The sequence below is a fragment of the Oryctolagus cuniculus genome, chromosome 3 (genome assembly GCF_964237555.1).
Source record: "Oryctolagus cuniculus chromosome 3, mOryCun1.1, whole genome shotgun sequence".
Classification (NCBI taxonomy): domain Eukaryota; kingdom Metazoa; phylum Chordata; class Mammalia; order Lagomorpha; family Leporidae; genus Oryctolagus; species Oryctolagus cuniculus.
Window position 1 is genome coordinate 138,799,295 of NC_091434.1, and position 20,852 is coordinate 138,820,146.

General features: G+C 42.5%; 1 protein-coding gene across 2 annotated transcripts in view; it reads right to left on the bottom strand.

Annotated features, from left to right (window-relative positions):
* RINT1 (RAD50 interactor 1) overlaps positions 1-20,568 on the bottom strand; it is a 30,720-nt gene extending 10,152 nt beyond the window's left edge. The window contains exons 1-12 of one of the 2 annotated variants that reach the window (XM_051848853.2): positions 20,376-20,568; positions 19,908-20,019; positions 19,330-19,514; positions 15,674-15,915; positions 11,262-11,435; positions 11,023-11,172; positions 10,316-10,472; positions 7,628-7,738; positions 7,307-7,532; positions 6,305-6,442; positions 4,615-4,814; positions 2,249-2,513 (exon numbers count right to left, since the gene is read on the bottom strand). In XM_051848853.2, the coding sequence (XP_051704813.1) occupies positions 2,292-2,513; positions 4,615-4,814; positions 6,305-6,442; positions 7,307-7,532; positions 7,628-7,738; positions 10,316-10,472; positions 11,023-11,172; positions 11,262-11,435; positions 15,674-15,915; positions 19,330-19,514; positions 19,908-20,019; positions 20,376-20,408 (1,950 nt within the window). In that variant the 5' untranslated portion in view covers positions 20,409-20,568 and the 3' untranslated portion in view covers positions 2,249-2,291. Of the gene's footprint in view, positions 1-2,248; positions 2,514-4,614; positions 4,815-6,304; positions 6,443-7,306; positions 7,533-7,627; positions 7,739-10,315; positions 10,473-11,022; positions 11,173-11,261; positions 11,436-15,673; positions 15,916-19,329; positions 19,515-19,907; positions 20,020-20,375 lie in introns of those variants that run through there. The other variant, XM_008258337.4, reaches the window with a different exon arrangement.
* Between the last annotated feature and the right edge of the window lie 284 nt (positions 20,569-20,852).

Genomic DNA, 20,852 nt, shown 5'->3' on the forward strand with positions numbered 1-20,852 from the left:
ATTAGATCATCTGGCACAAGAATCAAGAATGATAATTTTCGTTTGATGCCATTGAAAAAGCCTAGCAGAAAATGGAGCACTATGGGGGCTGTAAGAATAAAATACTTAACTAAAATTAGAAACACCACACAGAAAAATACAAAATGAATGTATGCTGATTAGTAGACTTCATAGAGATAAATGCATTCATCATTACACTGCATACTATATTCCTTCTATGAGATATTTTATTTTCCTTGCTCAGCAGGACATTATACACATGGATTTCAGCATTCTTAAAAAAGCTTTAAATAGGGGCCGGTGTCATGGCTCACTTGGTTAATCCTCTGCCTGTGGCACCGGCATCCCATATGGGCACCAGTTCTAGTCCCGGTTGCTCCTCTTCCAGTCCAGCTCTCTGCTGTGGCCTGGGAGTGCAGGGGAGGATGGCCCAGGTGCTTGGGCCCCTGCACCCCATGGGAGACCAGGAAGAAGTACCTGGCTCCTGGTTTCAGATCAGCGCAGCGCGCCGGCCATAGCAGCCATTTGGGGGGTGAACCAACGGAAGGAAGACCTTTCTCTCTGTCTCTCTCTCTCTCTCTCTCACTGTCTAACTCTGTCAAAAAAAAAATTATATGCATATAATGTGTTAGCACTATACTACAAATTTTTGTCTTCAACTATAATTTAAATATGTTCTTGAGGCAAGATTCCAGCATTATATAAAGGAGTGCCTGGGTGCGAGTCCCAGACCTACTTTTTTTTTTTTATTTTTAAAAAAGATTTATTTATTTGTCCAGACCCACTTCTGATTCCAGCTTCCTGCTAATGTACACATTCAAGGGTTGTAGGTAATGGCTCAAGTACTTAGGTCCCTACCACCCGAGTGAGAGAGCCAAATTGAGTTCTGAGCTCCTAGCTTTGGCTTGGACCACCCCCAGTTATTGTAGGTTTTTGGGAAGTAAATCCGGAGATGAAGATATCCATTTCTGTGTGTGTGTGTTGATCTCTCTCTCATTTCAAATGAATAAAAATTAGGGGCAGGCAATGTAGTGTAGTAATTAAGTCACCATTTGGGACACCCACCCAAACCAGCTATTTGAGTCTTGCACATGGTGTCAGGGACCCAAAGATTTGGGCCGCCATCTGCTGCCTTCCCAGCTGCATTACCAGGAAGCTGGATTGGAAGTGGAGCTGGGACTCCAAAAGGCACTTTGATATGGATGCAGGCATCCCAAGCAAATCAAACAGAGCTCCAGGCTTCCAGCTTCAGCTTGACCTTGCACTGGCTGTTGTGGGCATTTGGGGAGTGAACCAGAGGATAAAATATCTGTCTTCTCTCTGTCACTCTACTTTCTACCTAAATAATCTTTTTAAAATTTTTGATACTGTGCAAAAATTTTAATAATTGCTTAATGTTTGGCTCACATGGCCACACTTGGAAACTCTTTTTGCTTAGTATACTGCAATTTTATGATCAGTCCTCAGCTATAATTTTTAAATATTGACTTTATCATGTTTTAAGAGTGATTATATATATATATATTTTAAAGATTTATGTATTTATTTGATAAAGTCAGAGTTACACAGAGAGAGGAGAGGCAGAGAGAGAGAAATCTTCCATCTGCTGGTTCACTCCCCAATTGGCTGCAATGAGCTGCCAGATCCATAGCCAGGAGCCAGGAGCTTCCTCCAGGACTCCCACATGGGTGCAGGGGCCAAGGACTGGGGCCATCTTCTACTGCTTTCCCAGGCCATAGCAGAGAGCTGGATCAGAAGAGGAGAGGAGCATCTGGGACTAGAACCAGCGCCCATATGGGATGCCGCCGCTTCAGGCCAGGGCATTAACCTGCTGCGCCACAGTGCCGGCCCCAAGAATGGTTCTATTTTAAGTCTTTGGTTAAATTAAAATCTCTTCTGCTGTTTTACTTTACTATTTTCATTTTGTGACAGAATTCTATAACATTTTATATTTATAATGTAGACTCATTTGCATTATCCCATTTATTCAACACTGTCAGATTTTTCACTGTTTAATGTATATTTTACCATTCTGTGGTCATCATTGTTCTATTAATGCTTTCTGTCATCAAATCTACTTTATGGATTGGAGTGATATAACCCAAGCTGATTTTTTCTTTTTTCTATTTGAAAGGATGAGAGAGAAGGATAGAGAGACAGAGACCGACAGAATCTCTCCTCTGTTGGTTCACTGCCTAAATGTTCACAATGGCAGGAGCTGGGCCAGGCCAAAGCCAAGAGTCTGTTGTCATGGTACTGTGGTTATATTTATTTATTTTTTAAAGATTTATTTATTTATTTACTTGAGAGGTAGAGTTACAGACAGACAGAAAGAGGGAGAGACAGAGAGAAAGGTCTTCCATCCTCTGGTTCACTGCCCAAATGGCTGCAAAGGCCGGAGCTGGGCCAATCCGAAGCCAGGAGTCAGGAGCTTCTTCAAGGTCTCCCACACAGGTGCAGGGTCCCAAGCACGTGAGCCATCTTCTGCTGCTTTCCCAGGCCATAGCAGAGAGCTAGATTGGAAGAGGAACATCCTGAAGATGAACTGGCACCCATATGAGATGCCAACACCACAGGTAGAAGCTTAGCTCACTACACCACAGTGCCAGCCCCTGTGGTTTTATTTTTTTAAAAAAGGAGTTACTGGGGCTGGTGTTGTGGTATAGAGGGTAAAATCACTGCCTATAATGCCAGCATCCCATATGGGTGCCAGTTTGTCTCCTAGCCACTCCACTTCCAGTCAAGCTCCCTGCTAATGACCTGGGAAGAGCAGTGGAAGATGGTCACCCATGTGGGAGGCCCAGATGAAGCTTCTGGCCCCTGGCCCAGTGCTGGCCATTGCAGCTATATGGGAAACAAGCCACCAGATGGAACATCCCTGTCTTCCTCTGTCACTCCCTCTCTTGCTGTAACTCTTTCAAAATACATTAGTAAATCTTGAAAAAAAATTTAAAAGGAGTTACTAATTCATTCTTGGTCTCCCACATGGGTGACAAGAACCCAAGTACTTACTTGAGCCATCACCGGCTGCCTTCTAGAGTGGTGTACATTAGCAGGCAGCTGGAATCAGAAGCAGAGCTGGAATTCAAACCCAAACAGTCTGATAATGGGCTGTGGGCATCCCAAGTAGCATTTTAACCACTGCGCCAAACACCCACCCCATCAAGCTATTTGTATCTTCACAGTGGAACTTAGATCAGTGATCCCAAACCTGAGTACGACCTGTCCAAGAGGACGGTCCTGGAGGCATTTTGTGGATGTTATCATAGTACTGTGCTTATGATTTTTTACAAAGGAGTTATCTGTTAGAGATAAAACTAAAATGTTACTATGGAATATCATGTCTCAGATCTGCTTCAAAGTAATCAAGTTTAGGTGGTGGCAGAGAGATGCAAAGAAACGAACTTGGGGGCTGACATTTTGGTGCAGTGGGTTAAGCTGCCACCTGGGACCATATGGGTGTTGATTTAAGTCTCGGCTGTTCCACTTCTGACCCATCTCCCTGCTAACGTGCCTGGAAAAGCAGTGGAAGATGACCTAAGTGCTTGAGCCCCTGCCGCCCATGTGGGAGACCTGGATGCAGTTCCTGGCTCCTAGCCTCAGCCTGGGCTGTTGTGGCCATTTGAAGAGCACACCAGCAGGTACAGATCTTTCTTTCTCTCTCTCTCTCTTACCTCGTTCCTGTAACTCTGCCTTTCAAGTAAATAAATAATGTTAAAAAAAAAATACAAAATTTTTGTAAGAAGCTAGGTAATAGGGCCGGCGCCGCGGCTCACTAGGCTAATCCTCCGCCTAGCGGCACCGGCACACCAGGTTCTAGTCCCGGTCGGGGCGCCGGATTCTGTCCCGGTTGCCCCTCTTCCAGGCCAGCCCTCTGCTGTGGCCAGGGAGTGCAGTGGAGGATGGCCCAGGTGCTTGGGCCCTGCACCCCATGGGAGACCAGGAAAAGCACCTGGCTCCTGGCTCCTGCCATCGGATCAGCACGGTGCGCTGGCTGCAGCGCGCCGGCCGCGGCGGCCATTGGAGGGTGAACCAACGGCAAAAGGAAGACCTTTCTCTCTGTCTGTCTCTCTCACTGTCCACTCTGCCTGTCAAAAAAAAAAAAAAAAGAAGAAGCTAGGTAATAGCCAAATGGGTTCATTTTCCTATTCTATTTATATTTGTATATATTTGAATATAAGATACATAAATTAATATATTTATGATTCTTCATAATTTGTTATATTATGAACACATCCGAGAGGTATGAAGTATTATTCTATTTTCCTTAAAGTTTTGAATTTTATTGACTTTGACATCATGATTTAATCTTAGCCTTGTCAGTGATTGCCATGCATGAATATTTCCCACATGTGAAGTCCACAGAGGCAAAAGGTTCATTGTATAAAGTTTTTCATGAACGGCTTCTGCTTTTTTACAGTGCTTAAGTACTCTAAAATTTTAGGATTGTTTAACTATTTGAGGTTGATTAAGCAAAATAATGTACTTCAATCATACTTTTTAAGTTTGGCATCATTGTGATTGTAACATATTTTGCTTTCAAGAGATTCAACATTTGAAAGGGAAAACAGTTCAAATTACTAATGTATTACTTAATAAAGCACATTAACTCACAACATTGTCAGCCCAGTCTGCTAGTACAGTTGAGATGTAGTTCACGGCATTAAGAATCGCACAGTATCGAAAGCCAAGGGAAGCTCTAGTCTCTTCTTTCATCACTTGTGTTAACCGTATCCTAAAATCATCTACTAAGTCCTTCTGTAACTCCAAGAACTCCAGCTTACGGGAAGCCATGGGAAGATTTTTATACCTGTCTGTGGAGAAAGTTATGACTTATGAAGACTTTTGATCCAAGGCACAGTTACAGATTTTTCCTATTGACCTGCGTTAATGCCTAACCAAAAAAAAAAAAGTCATTCAAGTATGGGCCCATTTTCCCAATTCTGACTCTCTAAGAATATGGGTTTCACAAGTACATATATTTGTTAAAACTCATTGAAGAGTATACTTAATTTCTGTGCATTTCACCTTATATAAGTTAAACCTCATTTTTTAATTTTTTAAATATTTTTGACTGATTTTTCTTTAAAGATTTATTTATTCATTTGAAAGAGTTACATAAAGAGGAGAGGCAGAGAGAGAGAGAGAGAGAGAGAGAGAGGTCTTCCATCCGCTGGTTCACTCCCCAAATGGCCCCAACAGCCAGACCTGTGCTGATCTGAATCCAGGAGCCAGGAGCTTTTTACGAGTCTCCCACGTGGGTGCAGGGGCCCAAGGGCTTGGGCCATCTTCAACTGCTTTCCCAGGCCACAGCAGAGAGCGGGATTTTAAGTGGAGCAGCCAGGACTCAAACCGGCGCCCATATGGGATGCTGGCATTGCAGGCAGCTGTTTTACTCGCTATGCCACAGCGCCAGCCCCTAAACCTCATTTTTTTAAAGATACATGAAAAATTATATAGAATATTTAAGAAACAATTTAAAAGAGGGTTGGCACTCTGGTGCAGCAGGTTAAACCACTGCTTGTGATGGCAACATCCCATATAGGGATGCCAGTATGAATCCCAGCTGTTCTGCTTCTGATCCAGTTCCCTGTTATCACACCTGGGGAAGCAGCTGAAAATGGCCCAAGTACCAGACCCAGGTGGAGTTCCAGGCTCCTCATTTCAGCCTGGCCAGACCTAGCTGCTGTGTCCATTTGGGAAGTGAACCACTGGATGGAAGATCTTTCTCTCTCCCTCCCTCCTCTCTGTCATTTTGTCTTTCAAATAAATGAATTTTTAAAAAATTATATAAGCTTGGCGCTGTGGCGTAGTGAGTAAAGCCACTGCCTGCGGTGCTGTCATCTCATTTGGGTGCCGGTTTGATTCCTGGCTGTTCCACTTCTGATCCAGCTCCCTACTAATGTGCCTGGGAAAGCAGTGGATGATAGCCCAAGTGCTTGGGCCCCTGCACCCATATGGGAGACCCAGAAGCTCCTGGCTTCAGACCAGCCTAGCTCTGGCCATTGCAGCCATGTGGGGAATGAACCAGAGGACTTTTCTCTCTCTCTTGCCTTTGCCTTTCAAATAAATAAATAAATCTTTAAAAAAAAAAAAAAAAAAAGTAGCTCCTGGGAGGCAACAACAATGGCTCAAGTGGATTCCTGCTACAATTCTAGAGACCTGGATTTAGTTCCCGGCTCTTAGCTTTGTGCTTGGCCTAATCCCAGCCATTGAGGGCATTTGGGAAGTAATCATCACATGAGAACACTTTCTCTGTCCCTCCACCTATCAAAATTTTTTAAAAATAAAAATGTATACTTACCAGTTATAACCAGGAGTAGAGTCATAAAAGTTTCTGCACAGTCTGGAACTTTCATTTCATCCACATCAGTGATATCCTTATATTGGGATACCCAGGCAGCTTCGGATGAAAGCATTGAGTCCATTTTTTGAAGAGCAACTGACATGAAGAAAAAAAGATTATGCTAAATAGGTAGTTGCAGGAATTCCTAATTTTTCAGCTCACAATGTCTTAATCAATGATAACTTTCTACAAACAATCTCACATTAATTGGAGTATATTTATCATGCTGTGTTTTAAACAGATATTTTACTCCTCCTAACCCCAAAACTCCAAAGTGTTATGCTGACTAGACAAACTATGGTACAGGCTAAGTAGGACCTGTCTGTCCCAAACTCAGCAGATGTTTAAACACTGATGTCTTACTGCTAACAGCTGACAGGCTGAGTGGAGACTTGATCCAATTGTGGCATCTGAGGGGTGGGAAGTGTTTAGACAGGGATGCGATGTTCTCAAAGTGTGGTTCTCCGAGAGTGTTGATTATTTGAGTTCAAGTTCTGCTTAGCTGTTCTGTCTCTGTTCCCTGGCTCACCATGCGATCACTCCACCACACCTGTCATCATACACCAGGCTATGGGACTGCCTCAACTGTAACTTCCAAACTGTATACTAAAATAAACCTTCTCTTTGCCAGGAAGTTCCTCTCAGGTATTTTAGTTAATGTAACAAAAAGTGGACTAATAAAAACTACAACCAGAAAGATCTTACCAACAGCAGAAATACCATGTGGTGAAAACCTACAACACAGTTATACACCTCACTGGCTTGATTAGTCCACTGTAGAAACATGAAGCGTACAATTCCAGGAAAAACTGAAGTTTCATGAGAAGAAAAAAGGAAACCCTGGCCAAACAAAATTTTGTTAGCTATAGTTCCTACCCAGAATTGGAGGAGGAAAACACCAAAAGTTATGTGCACAATAACAGACATTTCTTCCTACCCTATGGCCACGTTAGCACTTACATTTTCTCTCCACAGTCAACCACCTCTGAAAACAAGTTTCCTCTGACAGAATATGCATACAGTTAGCAAAGGTGCCAGGATAGCCATGAACACTGTGTAGCTCCCTTTCAAACAAGAGCACTTCATCCACCAAATGGCAGAAGAGATTGTCATCATAGAGTAGACAAGGAATGTCAGCAGCTAACTTCTCAAGAACAAGCATCATCAGACCCCGTGAAAATTCAAGCTGAAAGAAACATATAAACATGAAGTATATAAATAACGTGTTATTTAGCTATACATGTAACTCCAAAACTGAAACACTTAAGACTGAGTTCTTACCCTTGCATTTACTGAACAGCCTGCTTTGTCTAATATTGGCTGAATCTTCTCATCCAGGAATTGAGTGTGGTTTCCAATCCACATAAGTACCTGAGCCAAGTACCATTCAGGCTAGGGAAGGAGGTGAAATGGTTTGTATTCTTTAGTTATTTCAACTAGAAAGTTAGGATTAAATTGTTTGATTTAATTATACGCACAAAATGTTATATCAATTAGATAAAGATTTCTATATCTAAGACCATAAATTCATGCAAAGTTTACCAATCAAAAGTTTCCAAATGCACTCCCAACAAATTTCAAAAATGTAACTTAAGTCAACAATCATAAATGTACAATGCCATAAACATTTAAAACCTAGCACTTTACAGTAATATATAAAATGATGAGTATTACAAAGAACCAATGACCTCTATATTGTTTTTTGAAACAGCATTCCAAAATAAATTTTAAGCACCATGCTGGTCTGTATTACAAAATATAGCAGGTATACTTCTAGGTACAGAAAAGGAAATGTGGATACACAACATTTTAAATTGTCATTGCAGATGATTCTGCGAGCATTCCAAGTTTTGACAGACAGGGATTCAAAAGCATTTTTTGAGTGGTTAATCCCTGTTGTATGTTAGATGCTGGAAATAAAAAAATGAATAAGGGCAGCCTCTAATCTTTTTTTTTATTTGAAAAAATCTTTTTTAAAAAAATTTATTCAAAAGGCTTAGTTACAGAGAGAGGGAGATCTTCCATCCACTGGTTCACTCCTCAAATGCCCACAATAGCCGGAGCTGGGTTGATCCGAAGCTAGGAGCCAGGAGCTTCCTCCAGGGCTCTTACATGGGTGCAGGGTCCCAAGCACTTGGGCCATCTGCTGCTGCTTTTCCAGGTGCATTAGCAGGGACTCAAACTGGCACCCATATGGGATGCCGGCACTTCAGACAGTGGCTTAACCTGCTACACCACAGCACTGGTCCCAGCCTCTAATCTTAAGGGCTGCAAAGTTGTGGCTTAATGGCAGAACGCCAATTTCACTGCCATTACATGTGAAAAAGCTGGCAACATAACTCAAAATATTCTTACCTCAAATCATTACTACATGACCCAACTCTAGGCTTACTGCTTTGTCTCAGTAACTACTAAGTGCTCCTATTCTCTACCAAACCCCATCTAAAAAAGGAGACCCATAAAGTAAAATCCAACTAGAAATCCTTGGTACTCTGTTCCTTCCTGTGCAAACAGTTGCCTATCCCTTGATTTCTTTAAAAGTCTATAAACCCTCTAAGTTCCTTAATATATGACACATGCAATGCTTGGTATAACATGGTACTTAAAAACACTGAATTGAAAATACTTACTGAATCCCTGTTCCACGCACTATGTTAGCTGTGGCAAACCAAAGGATACATAAGGTAGTACCCTCCTCTTAGCAATTCCCAAGATTATAATTTTCAACAAATTCTATCAAATTTCATTGAAAACAGATGCCTGTAATTGTTTTCCAAGTCAAATTAAAGACAAATCTCAATAATATGCCCAATAAACTCCGTATAGTGCTTCAATTAAAATGTGATAACTTCCTCACAACTATTCCATCATTTATTCACATAATCGCTTGCAAAGCTATAAATCATTTTAGTATCAGCACCTCTATTCAAAAGCTAATGTTTTTCTATCTCTTGACTTTCCTTTTTTTCTCTTTTTTAAAGATTTATTTTATTTACTTGAAAGGCACAGAGCAGAGAGATAGAGCGTCCATGTGCTCATTCACTCTCCAAATTGCCCTAACAGCTAGGAGCCAGGAGCTTCTTCTTGATTCCTGCATCAGTGCAGAGGCATAAGCACTTGGGCCATCTTCTACTGCCATCCCAGGCACATTAGCAGAGAGCTGGATTGGAAGTGACGCAGCCAGAACTCAAACTGATGCCCATATGGAATGCTGGTATTACAAGCAGCAGCTTTACCTGCTATGCCACAGTGCCAGCCTCCTGACTGCCTCTTGTGTCATATGAATATGTTTATCCCTTGGTATATGCCAGGGTTTGGTTCCAAGACCCTCAGGGATACCAAAATCTGTGGATGCTCAGGTTCCTTATTTAAAATGGCCTAGTACTTGTGTTCAATCTATGCACATCTTATATACTTTAAGTCATCTTTCTATTACTTATAATAACTAATATAACACAAATGTTATATAAAGTGTTGTATTACTTAGAGAATAATAACAACAAAAGAAGTCTACATTTCATGACAGATGCAAATGTTGTAGATGCGGCTACATTGTACATGTAGCAGCAGTGAAACATTTTGAATCCACAGTTGGTTAATTCACAGATGCAGAACTCATGGAATATGGAGGAGCCATCTGCATAAATCTAAGAAGTGATCTGGATGTGAAACGCATGTGGACTCAGTTGTAGACAAAACTGCCACAGCCAATGCTCCAGCACACCCAAAGGCAAACTTGGGAAACAGGCCAGAGGAAGTTCTAATGAGTAGGCTGATTCCTACAACATTTCAACACACAAATCTCCAGTTACATCTATAAGGCAGTGACAAAACAGGAAAGAATAGAAATATGAACAGAGAAAAAACAAATGCAAACAGAGCCAGATTTTAACTTAAAACAGCAAAAGTATAGAAATCTTTACTATTTGCTACTAATAAAAACCAAGGACAAGAGTTGGCAAAGCTCACCTTACTCATGACATTAGTTTGCCGGTTGCCTCTGAAGTGATATCTGAACCTCTTCTGAAGGGGTGTCAGCATGATCTGGATCGGCAGGATGATAGAAGGGGAGGCAGGAAGGGCATACTTCTCTGGGAGTTGTTTTGGCTCTGTAAGTAATTCATCTCTGACATAGTCAAGTCACGGAAAAGGATCCAGAGACATATGAACACTACATGCACACACACACATTTATGCATACACACACAACAAATTTTTCCAACAAATGTACCAGACACTAAGTTAATTATAATACTACTAAGTATTCTAAATTAAATGAGTCCAGTAAAATACTAAAAAATTGTTATTAATTTGTAAATATTTAAGATGAAGAATAGCAATAAGGAAATAAACTTAAGTAAACATTTGATAAAATTAACACTGCATTGCTAAGTTTTCCTCCCAACTGCCCATTTGTTCTGTTGTCTCAAGAAACCTACATGGGATTTGAACATGTGTCAGTCAGTCATATCTCGGCACTCTTCCTCACAGCCCTCGCAACATGCACAGTGTACTCCACAAGACAACAGTGTACCACTCAATAGGCATTTACCGATCAAATCCAAAGCTAGGACTCCCAGGTGGCTCCCTGGCCACTTTCAAAACCTTTTACTAAGTAGCCAAAAAATATACTCTAGCTAGAAGTGTTGTCAAGTTTCCAAATCTGACAAAGATACGAGGTTTGTAGTTTCAGAAGTTGACAGAAGAGTGTCTCCAGGTTGCTGTAAGTTTCAGGGGCACTAGCAGGTCGATTTAAGCCAACAGCTTGAGACTGGGGGGGTACGATGAATGGCCAATTAAGCTGCGCTAAAACTTCTTCAAAATCACTGGAACATAAAAAAAAACACATGTCAGTATGCTACTGTCAAATATCCATCTGAAAGCAATTATGATGAAATAAGGATAAATTCTCCACCTTGTAAGCTTGTCCTTGAGAATTTTATGCCAGAATTTAACGGTGGCTCTCATGAAACCAAGAAGATGAGAACAGGATGATTCCTTAAGCTTGATGTCAAGTTCTGCCATAGACACCAGAGTAGAGGCTGCCTCTGGCACATTATTGGTCATTAGATATTGCTGAATGTTATCACTGCAAAACAAAGTCAACTTTAAGAAGAGTTCAGAATCATTTCAAATTCAGATTTTCAGAAAAATTGCTTCTCAGCCATGTTTTATATAAAGGTATATCCAAGTAGGAAGCACCACCCTGAGGTGGCTTTTTTGCTGATGCCCAAGTCTCTCTGTTTAGAACCCTTCTAAGAGCAGCAGCCCATGTTCAAGACGCTTCCCTCTATTCTTCCTTTACCAGTCTTCCCAATACAACAGACGTCCTATGTCACATTCCCTCAGGCCCCACTCATGTCTGGTAAGTCTGCCTTTGCAGAAGCTTTCAGTATCTTAATCCAAGGGAATAACTGGTAGCATCTGGTAAGGTCAAGTGTGATAGTCTTCAGCTTGTCCAGATTTGCCCAGCTGAACTTGACTTCCAACTTCAAAGAAACAGAATTCCCAACCAAGAGTTGTATTATGTGAAAACAAAGACTACCATGTCTAGGAAATGTACAAATGTTACAAAAGAATATAAAATGTAAAAGTAACCACAGAATATAGAAGTATTGCTTTTGAAGATGGAATAAAATAGATCTCTATCCACACAACACCGAAGCATAAATGACACTGAGAGCATAGGAAAAGCCAGAGTAATGGTTTATTCAGAGTGACATTACTGCACTGTAGTATTCAAGAAACAGCCAATAAAGAGACGCTAGCTCTAGCAAGAAGAAACTACTTTTTAAAAGAGAGGAAGTACTACCAAATTAAAAACAGGCCATTGGAGGGAAATTTGGAAATGAGGAAAATCTCAGCAGTTAGAAATAGAGATGTTATTACAAAAGACCTAAGGGAAAGAACATATTATTAAACAGAGAGAAATGATTGTGCTCTGGTTGACTATGAATTTGATTCCTATTTCTGAAATGACTCCCTGGGCATATTTCCCTTTTAAACAATTCAGATGTCAGAAAAGATTATTAGTAACTATAGCCCTAATCTAGTTAATCTATTACGTTGGCTACCATAAGAGGCTTTTTAAAACAATTTATTGAGGTTAGCATTTGGCATAGTACTTTTAAGCTGCTGCCTAGAATGCCCACATTCCATTTTTTTTTTAAATGTCTTGTGACTTGTTTCATTTTTTAAAAAATATTTATTTATTTATTTGAACGTCAGAATTGTGGAGAGGCAGAGGCAGAGAGACAGATAGAGGTCTTCCATCCACTGGTTCACTCCCCGAATGGCCCCAAGGGCCAGAGCTGTGCCGATCCGAAGCCAGAGCCAAGAGCTTCTGCCTGGTCTCCCACACAGGTGCAGGGGCCCAAGGAATTGGGCCATCTTCTACTGCTTTCCCAGGCCATAGCAGAGAGCTAGAGCAGAAGTGGAACAGCTGGGACTTGAACCAGCACCCATATGGGATGACGGCACTGCAGGCAGCAGCTTCACCAGTGCCAGCCCCCACTTTCCATTTGAAGTACCTGGTTCAAGTTCCAGATTCACACTGCTGATCCAAATTCCTGCTAATAAACATCCTGGAAGGCAGGATATGATGGCTCAAGTACTTGGGTCCCTGCCACCCTCATGAGAGACCTGGATGGAGGTCTAGGCTCCTGGTTTGACCTGGCCCAGCTTTGGCTAGTATGGGCATTTGGGGGATAAACCAGCAGGTAAAAGATCTGTTTCTCTCTCTCTGCCTATCTCTCTCACTCTCTGCCTTTCAAATAAATATATTAAAATTCCTTCAAATTTTATAAACAAGAATGGGATGTTCTAAAAAGCCGATGTCAATTTCTAGAATCACTGGTAACACTACAATTTTAAGCATATAACTATAAATGTAAAACTACTCATATATGTAAAATACAAATTTTCTTACTGTACTGATGTACAATTCTTTAAAATTCTGGAAACATTTACCAGACAAAGGTATATGTAGTATATGTATAACATAACATTAAATGTGTTAACCATCATAAACTTAATATCAGACTGTATGACTCCTGAATGATATTTCTCTGTCAGGTTTTCCAGGCAACATTAATGGTTGCTGAGAGCTTTGCACCAAGAAGGGTTAAAACAAAGCAAAGATGGGACATTTTAATTTGGAGAGGCTGCCGTACCATAGAATGAAGCCAAATAATCTGCCAATTTAGGTGGAAATTTAGTTTGTTGCAAAGGCCATTCTACCAGATACTAACCATAAGTGTTATATGTGCAACTCAAAAGGAACTATGGGCAGGGGATGGGCCTAGTGGAGAAGACACTGGCTAAGATACCCACATTCCATCATGAAGTGCCTGGATTCAATTCCCAGCTCTGACTCCTGATTCCAGCTTGCTGCCACAGTGGGCCCTGAGAGGCAGCAAGTAATGGTTGGGTTCCTCCCACCCATGTAGAATACCTGGACTGCGTTCTTAGCTTCTGGTTGCAGCCCAGCCCAGTTCTAGCCATTGTGGGCATTACGGGAGTGAACCAGTAGATAGGAGCTTTCTCACCTGTCTCTCTCTCAAATAAATTTTTTGTTTTTTAAGATTTATTTATTTATTTGGGGTCAGCGCTGTAGCACAGCAGGTTAAAGCCCTGACCTGAAACGCCGGCATCCCATATGGACGTTGGTTCTAGTCCCAGCTGCTCCTCTTCTGATCCAGCTCTGTGCTATGGCCTGGGAAAGCAGTAGAAGATGGCCCAAGTCCTTGGGCCCCTGCACCTGTGTGGGAGACCCAGAAGAAGCTCCTGGCTCCTGCCTTCGGATCAGTGCAGCTCCGGCCATTGTGGCCAACTGGGGAGTGAACCAGCGGATAGAAGACCTCTCTCTCTGCCTCTCCTCTCTCTGAAACTCTTTCAAATAAATAAAATAAATCTTTAAAAAAGAAAAAAAAACTACATTCAAATCTTAGGGACAGGCATTCTGGTGCAGCAAGTTTTACCACCACTTGGGATGCCTATATCCCATGTCCAGAGTGCCTGTTTGAGTTGCAGCTACTCCACTTCAGATCCAGCTTCCTGCTAATGCATCCTGGGAGGCAGAGGAAAAGGCCCAAGTGCTAGGGCCCCTACCACCCACATGGGAAACCTGGATGGAGTTCTGGGCTCCTGGCTTCAGCCTGGCCCAGTCTTGACTTTTAATCACATTTGGGGAGTGAATCAGCAGATGGATGATCTCTCTCTGTGCCTCCCTTCTCTGTCATTCTGACTTTCAAATAAATAAATAAATCTTTAAAAAAAAAATCAAATGATAGGGGCTGACAGTGTAGCATAGCAGGTTTAGTCACCACTTGTGATACCATCATCCCATATCATAGCAGGTTTGAGTCCTGGCTTTTCCACTTCCAATCCAGCTCCTTGATAATGTGCCTGAGAAAGCAGAAGTATTAGGACCCCTGCCACCATGTCAAAGACCTGAATGAAGTTTTGGGCATCTGGTTTCCACAGGGGCCTAGTCCTGGCCCTTGCAGTCATGTGGGGAGTGAACCAATGGATGAAAGATTTCAGGGGCCGGTGCTGTGGCACAGTGGGTTAAAGCCCCAGGCTGCAGTGCCAGCATCACATATGGGCACCGGTTCTAGTCCCAGCTGTTCTACTTCCAATCTAACTCTCTGCTATGGCCTGGGAAGGTGGTAGAAGATGGCCCAAGTCTTCGGGCCCCTGCACCTGCGTGGGAAACCTGGAAGAAGCTCCTGACTCCTGGCTTCAGATCAGCTCAGCTCTGGCCATTGCGGTCATTTGGGGAGTGAACCTTTCTCTGGCTCTACCTGTCTCTGTAACTCTTTCAAAGAAATAAAAATAATAATAGTAATTCTTAAAAAAAAAAAGTAGAAAGATTTTCATTCTCTGTTTCTCCTTCCCCATGACTCTGTCTTTCAAATAAAGTAAATCTTAGAAAAAACTTTTAAAAATCAAATGATAAAGAAACCAATCCATTTCATTAACTGAGCATTTCTTACACTTAAAGTATTCAGGAATACCTATTATTACAACTGAGAGTTCATTACTTAGCATTATAAATAACAGTTTTTATCATGTGTTTAACTATGAGACTTAAAATTTTAACTTAGATTACTTTCTTTCAAATGCAAATTAAGCTCCCTGAAAAGTTTATGTTCATTCACAGTAAAGGAGAAGAATCATTATCATAATGCTATTTTCATAACAACTAGTATAACTACATTATTATAATCCTTAATTAACTCAATTATTTAATGGTGCACATGCACTTTCTAAGACAGATACCTCAAAGGAAAATAATAATTATGAGAACAAAGAGGCTTATTTTACCTTAGTTCTTCAATTTGTGAAATCCACTTAAGGTAAGCAAGATGCCGTTCAATCTCTTCAATTTGGTTAATCATGGCCCCAAGCCCGTCCATCCAGGGCTGAGAGGCCAGTAAATGGCTGTTGATGGAGTGCAAGAGATGCGTTTCTTGCTCCAGAAACTGATTGAGGAATTGCTTTGACTCTTTTGCATTTTCTAAGGCACTCTGAATTCGTTTAGGTATTTCAGATGAAATTGTAAGTACCTGGCCATACCAAAAACAAAACAAAACAAAATCTAGCAGCAATCAGATACAATTTTCACAGCCTTTTTTCTTAGTTCATTCCCTTTAAAATATTTGTTTGTTCCAACAGAACTGAAAATTGTCCATTAAAAACTTCAGAAGAAAGGTTTGATTTCTCTAGTTTTGTGCCAAAACCAAACATAAATGGTGTTATGTGAAGCACATATACATATATGTACATACATGTGTAGCGAGGGGCCTACCATACCAGTCCCCAGCAAGCATCCAAGGATCCTGGGTTCGGCCCTCCCAGAGGGTACACTAAACATTTTCCTTCAAAAGCAGATGAGGGGTCAGCGCCGTGGCTCACTTGGTTAATCTGCCTGCGGTGCCAGAATCCCATATGGGGGCTAGGTTCTAGTCCCGGTTGCTCCTCTTCCAGTCCAGCTCTCTGCTGTGGCCCGGGAAGGCTGTGGAGGATGGCCCAAGTGCTTGGGCCCCTGCACCTGCATGGGAGACCAGGAGGAGGCACCTGGCTCCTGGCTTCGGATCAGAGCAGCTCTGGCCGTGGTGGCCATTTGGGGGGTGAACCAATGGAAGGAAGACCTTTCTCTCTGTCTCTCTCTCTCTCACTAACTCTGTCAAAAAAAAAAAAAAAAAAAAAAAAAAAAGCAGATGAAGCTCTGATTCTAAAAGGCTCAGCATCTGTATTTTATTCAAGTTCCAAGATGATTCCCATATAAGCCCTGGCTGAAAATCACTGACTTTAGCAGGATAATATCCAGTTAATGCCTTTAGATATGGCATTTATTAAATGGATTTTTCTTAAGATAAATGGGAAAGCATAGAAGAATATTATATTGTGCATCAGGATAGTATACAGAGTATTAGAGGAATTTCAATTCCGTCAGATCACATTGGTTACTTATTCTGAACGCTGGGCTGGGTCAGGGACATAGAGGTAAATAAGACACATTATGCATCCTTAAGCTGTCTGGTAAAGGGAGATGAATGCAAGCAATTCTGATAGTTGGGATCCAGGCACTAAGAGATACTCTAGGTATAATGGGGTACCAAGGGAGTGCTTCCCAAACTTGAATGTGTGTGGGAACACCTAGACACTTTGTTACAATGCAAATTTGACTCAGTCAGTCTGAGGTGAGCACTGAAAGTCTGCGTTTCCATCAAGCTCCCAATCTGTACTGTACGGCCTGCATTTCTAACCCTCATTCTCTAAAAGTAAGGTTCTGAAGCCCAAGTCAATTCAGCTAGCATGGCTCATACACAGACCACTCATCTAGGATGAGTGGGAATTTTCTAGGAAACTCTGAAAGGAAAGGATTTTCCAAGGAGAAGGAACAGCTCAGACATGATCAGAGAACAGCAGAAAGCTGAGCAATACAGGGAACACAGATCAAAGCACTGATATAGATAGATAGATAGATAGATAGCAGAAAATTTCTATAAGGAATAAAAAAGATAGCTCTTGTGGCAAAATAAAGAAAACAGAAGATCAGTAAGCTATCATCAAACACAAGACAGAATGAGGGCCTATACTGAGGTGGTAGTAGCAGGCGTGGGAAAGTGGGGAAGGATCCCAGAGATGGCGAGGAGGCAGGACTCAGATGACTTGGTGACAGCGGTAGGGAGTGAGGAGGAGGAAGCTAGGAGGTTGCAGAGTGACAGGCAGATAAATGGAGGTGCCATTATCCAGGGCAGAGAAGCCTTTCCGAAAGGAATCCACGGCTGTGGACATGCTGGATTAAAGGTTCAATGAGGGACTTTGGCATAAGTTTCTGTGGTCTGTAGGGAAACAAGCCTGATTACAGGGAGTCAAAGACCGAATGGCAAATCAGAAAGTGAAGGCAGACACATGATGACTCTTCAGACTGACAGTCAAAGGAAAGTGCCAGCTCCCACTGAAAGATGAGAGGAAAGTTTTGCTTGTTGGTTTGGGTTGTATGAAAAAGTCATGCGTATGTCCATAAGCAGAGGGAACAGGACTGGCTGAGGAGTGATGTTAAGTCCGCTAAGGTGGCAGGCATGAGCTGAGACACAAAGACAGCTTTAGGTTGATGCTTCCACTGAATTAAGAGGTAAAAATGTTTACAAACAGGTTTGTGCCATGTGGGGGAGACCGATTCATGCGAGATGCCTCAGTATTTTCTGTGTGGGAAAGGGAAAGGGCAGAATGGCCAGCTCTAGTGTCTCCGGGAAAATCTGGAAGCACAGCTGAGGGGAGCAGCAGAGGGCCCACATTCCTACGGAAGGACCACTAGGTGGGGCTGAAGACTCAGCCAGGAAGGCAACCGGACATTTGGGTGGCATCCCTCCCCCTGCATGGGTGACCTCCTCCCACGGGGCTCACAACAGCCTGCCTACAGGTACAGAAAAGGCCATCAGGGCCTAGCAAAATCTTGAAACTAGCAGTGGAGTAGATGTGGTAAAAAGACAGGAAGATGTGGAGGGCCAAGGTGACTGGATGGGAGAACACAAGAGGACTGACAACCTGGAGAAAATATACCCACTTCCCACAGAGCTTACTTTAACCTACTTTGGTGGTTACACAATAACAATCTTTTAACAAAGACATTATTGCAAGTATAGGGACTTACTTGTTTAAGATTACATTCATTGGGTTTTTAAAAAATTCTTTTAAGTAATATGTAATAAAACATAAAATGAAAAAAAATCACCTGTCAACCAACCACCTACAAGAAACCATTATAATGTTACACTTTTCATGTTTCTCCTCTATGTGTGCATTTATAAAAATTTGGGATGATGGTGTTTAAACTTTTTTTGTTTACCATAAATTTACTTGTAAAAGCAGTTTCTGGGGCCAGCGCTGTGGCAAAGCCACCACCTGCAGTGCCAGCATCCCATATGGACGCCAGTTGGAGACCCAGCTGCCCACTTCCAATCCAACTCTCTGCTATGGCCTGAGAAAGCAGTAGAAGATGGCCTAAGTGCTTGGGGCCCTGCACCCACATGGAAGACCTGGAAGAAGCTCCTGGCTCCGGGCTTCGGATCGGCTCAGCTCCAGCCGTTGCAGCCATCTGGGGAATGAACCAGCGGATGGAAGACCTCTCTCTCTCTCTGTCTGCCTCTCTTTCTCTGTCTGTGTAACTCTTTCTAAGTAAATAAATAAATCTTTTTTTTTTAAAGCAGTCTCTAAGTCTGTATAAAAAGCCATGAAAATGTTATCGTTTTTAAAGACATAAATCATACAGTAAGAACCCTTTTATATAGTTTATAAAATACATAGCACACTGTAAATCCTTAAAGCTTATTGAGCAAAAAAAAACTTTTTAAGCAGGGAGTGGGAAGAAAACTCATTAAGCAGTTTAAAATGTCACAATCTATACCTTCACAATTTTATACACAATATTAGCTATGTTTATATTAATAAAGATGCATATATATTATACTTGCCTGTTCTTCTAACTGTATTTTATTTTTTGTCATTTGTTCTATGAGTTTATCAAGTTTCTTCAAAGACTGAAGGTCATTTCCAACTTCCTTTTCTATGAATGCAGACACGTAAGCCGAAAGCTCACTATTATCTATATTTTCACTGACATGTTCACTTTCAACAAGAGCTACATTATTTATGTCACCTAAAATAAAAGAATAACAATTACTCAACACCATTAAGGACTGGGGAATTAAAGGAATTATAAAAACATACAAAAGTTAATAATGGAAGAACATACTACATACATATAGGTATCTGAAAAAGTTCATGGAAAAATGGAATGAAAAGTTTCCTGTGGTGCAACAAAACCTTTGAGGGTAGGTGTGTAGCCTGGGAGTTTAGCAGCTGCGTCCTACGCTGCAATACCTGGGTTCGATTCCCGGCTCTGGCCCTTCTGGAGAGCACCCGTGTTATACAATTGTAGACAAACATACACATATAAGACCAGTTAATACTTGGTACTACATAAGCATAGTGCGCAGAAACAGCTCATCTCAAAGCTAACAGGCTAAGATCGCCTTTCCCTGCCGCCTACCCTGGAAGGCTGAGTTTGGGAGAGACGCCGGGACACAAAGCGCTACGGCGGATGCAGCCTGCTTGCTCTCCTCCACGATGCTCTCCGTTTCTGCGCCACTTTCAGGGCAGCACTGGAAGAACAAGGTGACAAAAACACTGACGTTAAAGGAGCAGATGGAACTTAACACAGGGCTCCCAAAGGAACCGACAGGGATCTGCCCAAAGTCCCAGGGCGGTCGGATACAGGTTTCGAAAAAGGGCTACCTCCCTGGTGCCACCCCTCCCAGGAGTCTGTGCCACCCTCGCCCGGCCACCGGAGCCACCTCCCTGGAGAGATCAGTCATCTCACTGGGACCACGACCCCTGGGAATGCCGCGAGGGACTCGAACCTGCGCCGCGGGAACCACCCTCACAAGCCTCCAGCGCCACCTCACCAAGACAACCGGGAGGTTTGTGTCACCTCCCCGAGTCGCCAGAGACGACTCACCGGAGCTCCCGGCGCATCGCCGATCGGGGGCATCCCGCCTCCGCGCGAGTCCTCGGCTCCATTCGCAGCCAGCGTGGCTGGTGGAGTCCCGCTCCGGTCAGCGACAGAAACCAGCGCGCCTCAGCGGCTAAGGGACTTGGTGACACCGCGACTTCCTCTCGCCTCTCTCGGGTTCCTTCCTCTTGGCCAGAGCGGTCCTTCCCGCGAGCAGCCTTCTGAGCGCCGTCTCCCCCTGCAGGCCGGAGGTTGGAACTGCGGCCCAGGAAGAGAGCCCCCGCCCCCAAGGCAGCCCAGAGAAGGCTGGGCCCGTACCCCCTCTCTCTAAGCATTGGAGCTCTTCATTGTGGATCTTGAAGGTACTCCTTCTTTCACGGCATAAATTCAAAGTGAATCATTTACATTTATGCTTCAGACGACATCGAGATGTTCTGAAAATGAGTGCGCTTGGTGAGCGGCAGTGACTAGGTAGGTGTATTT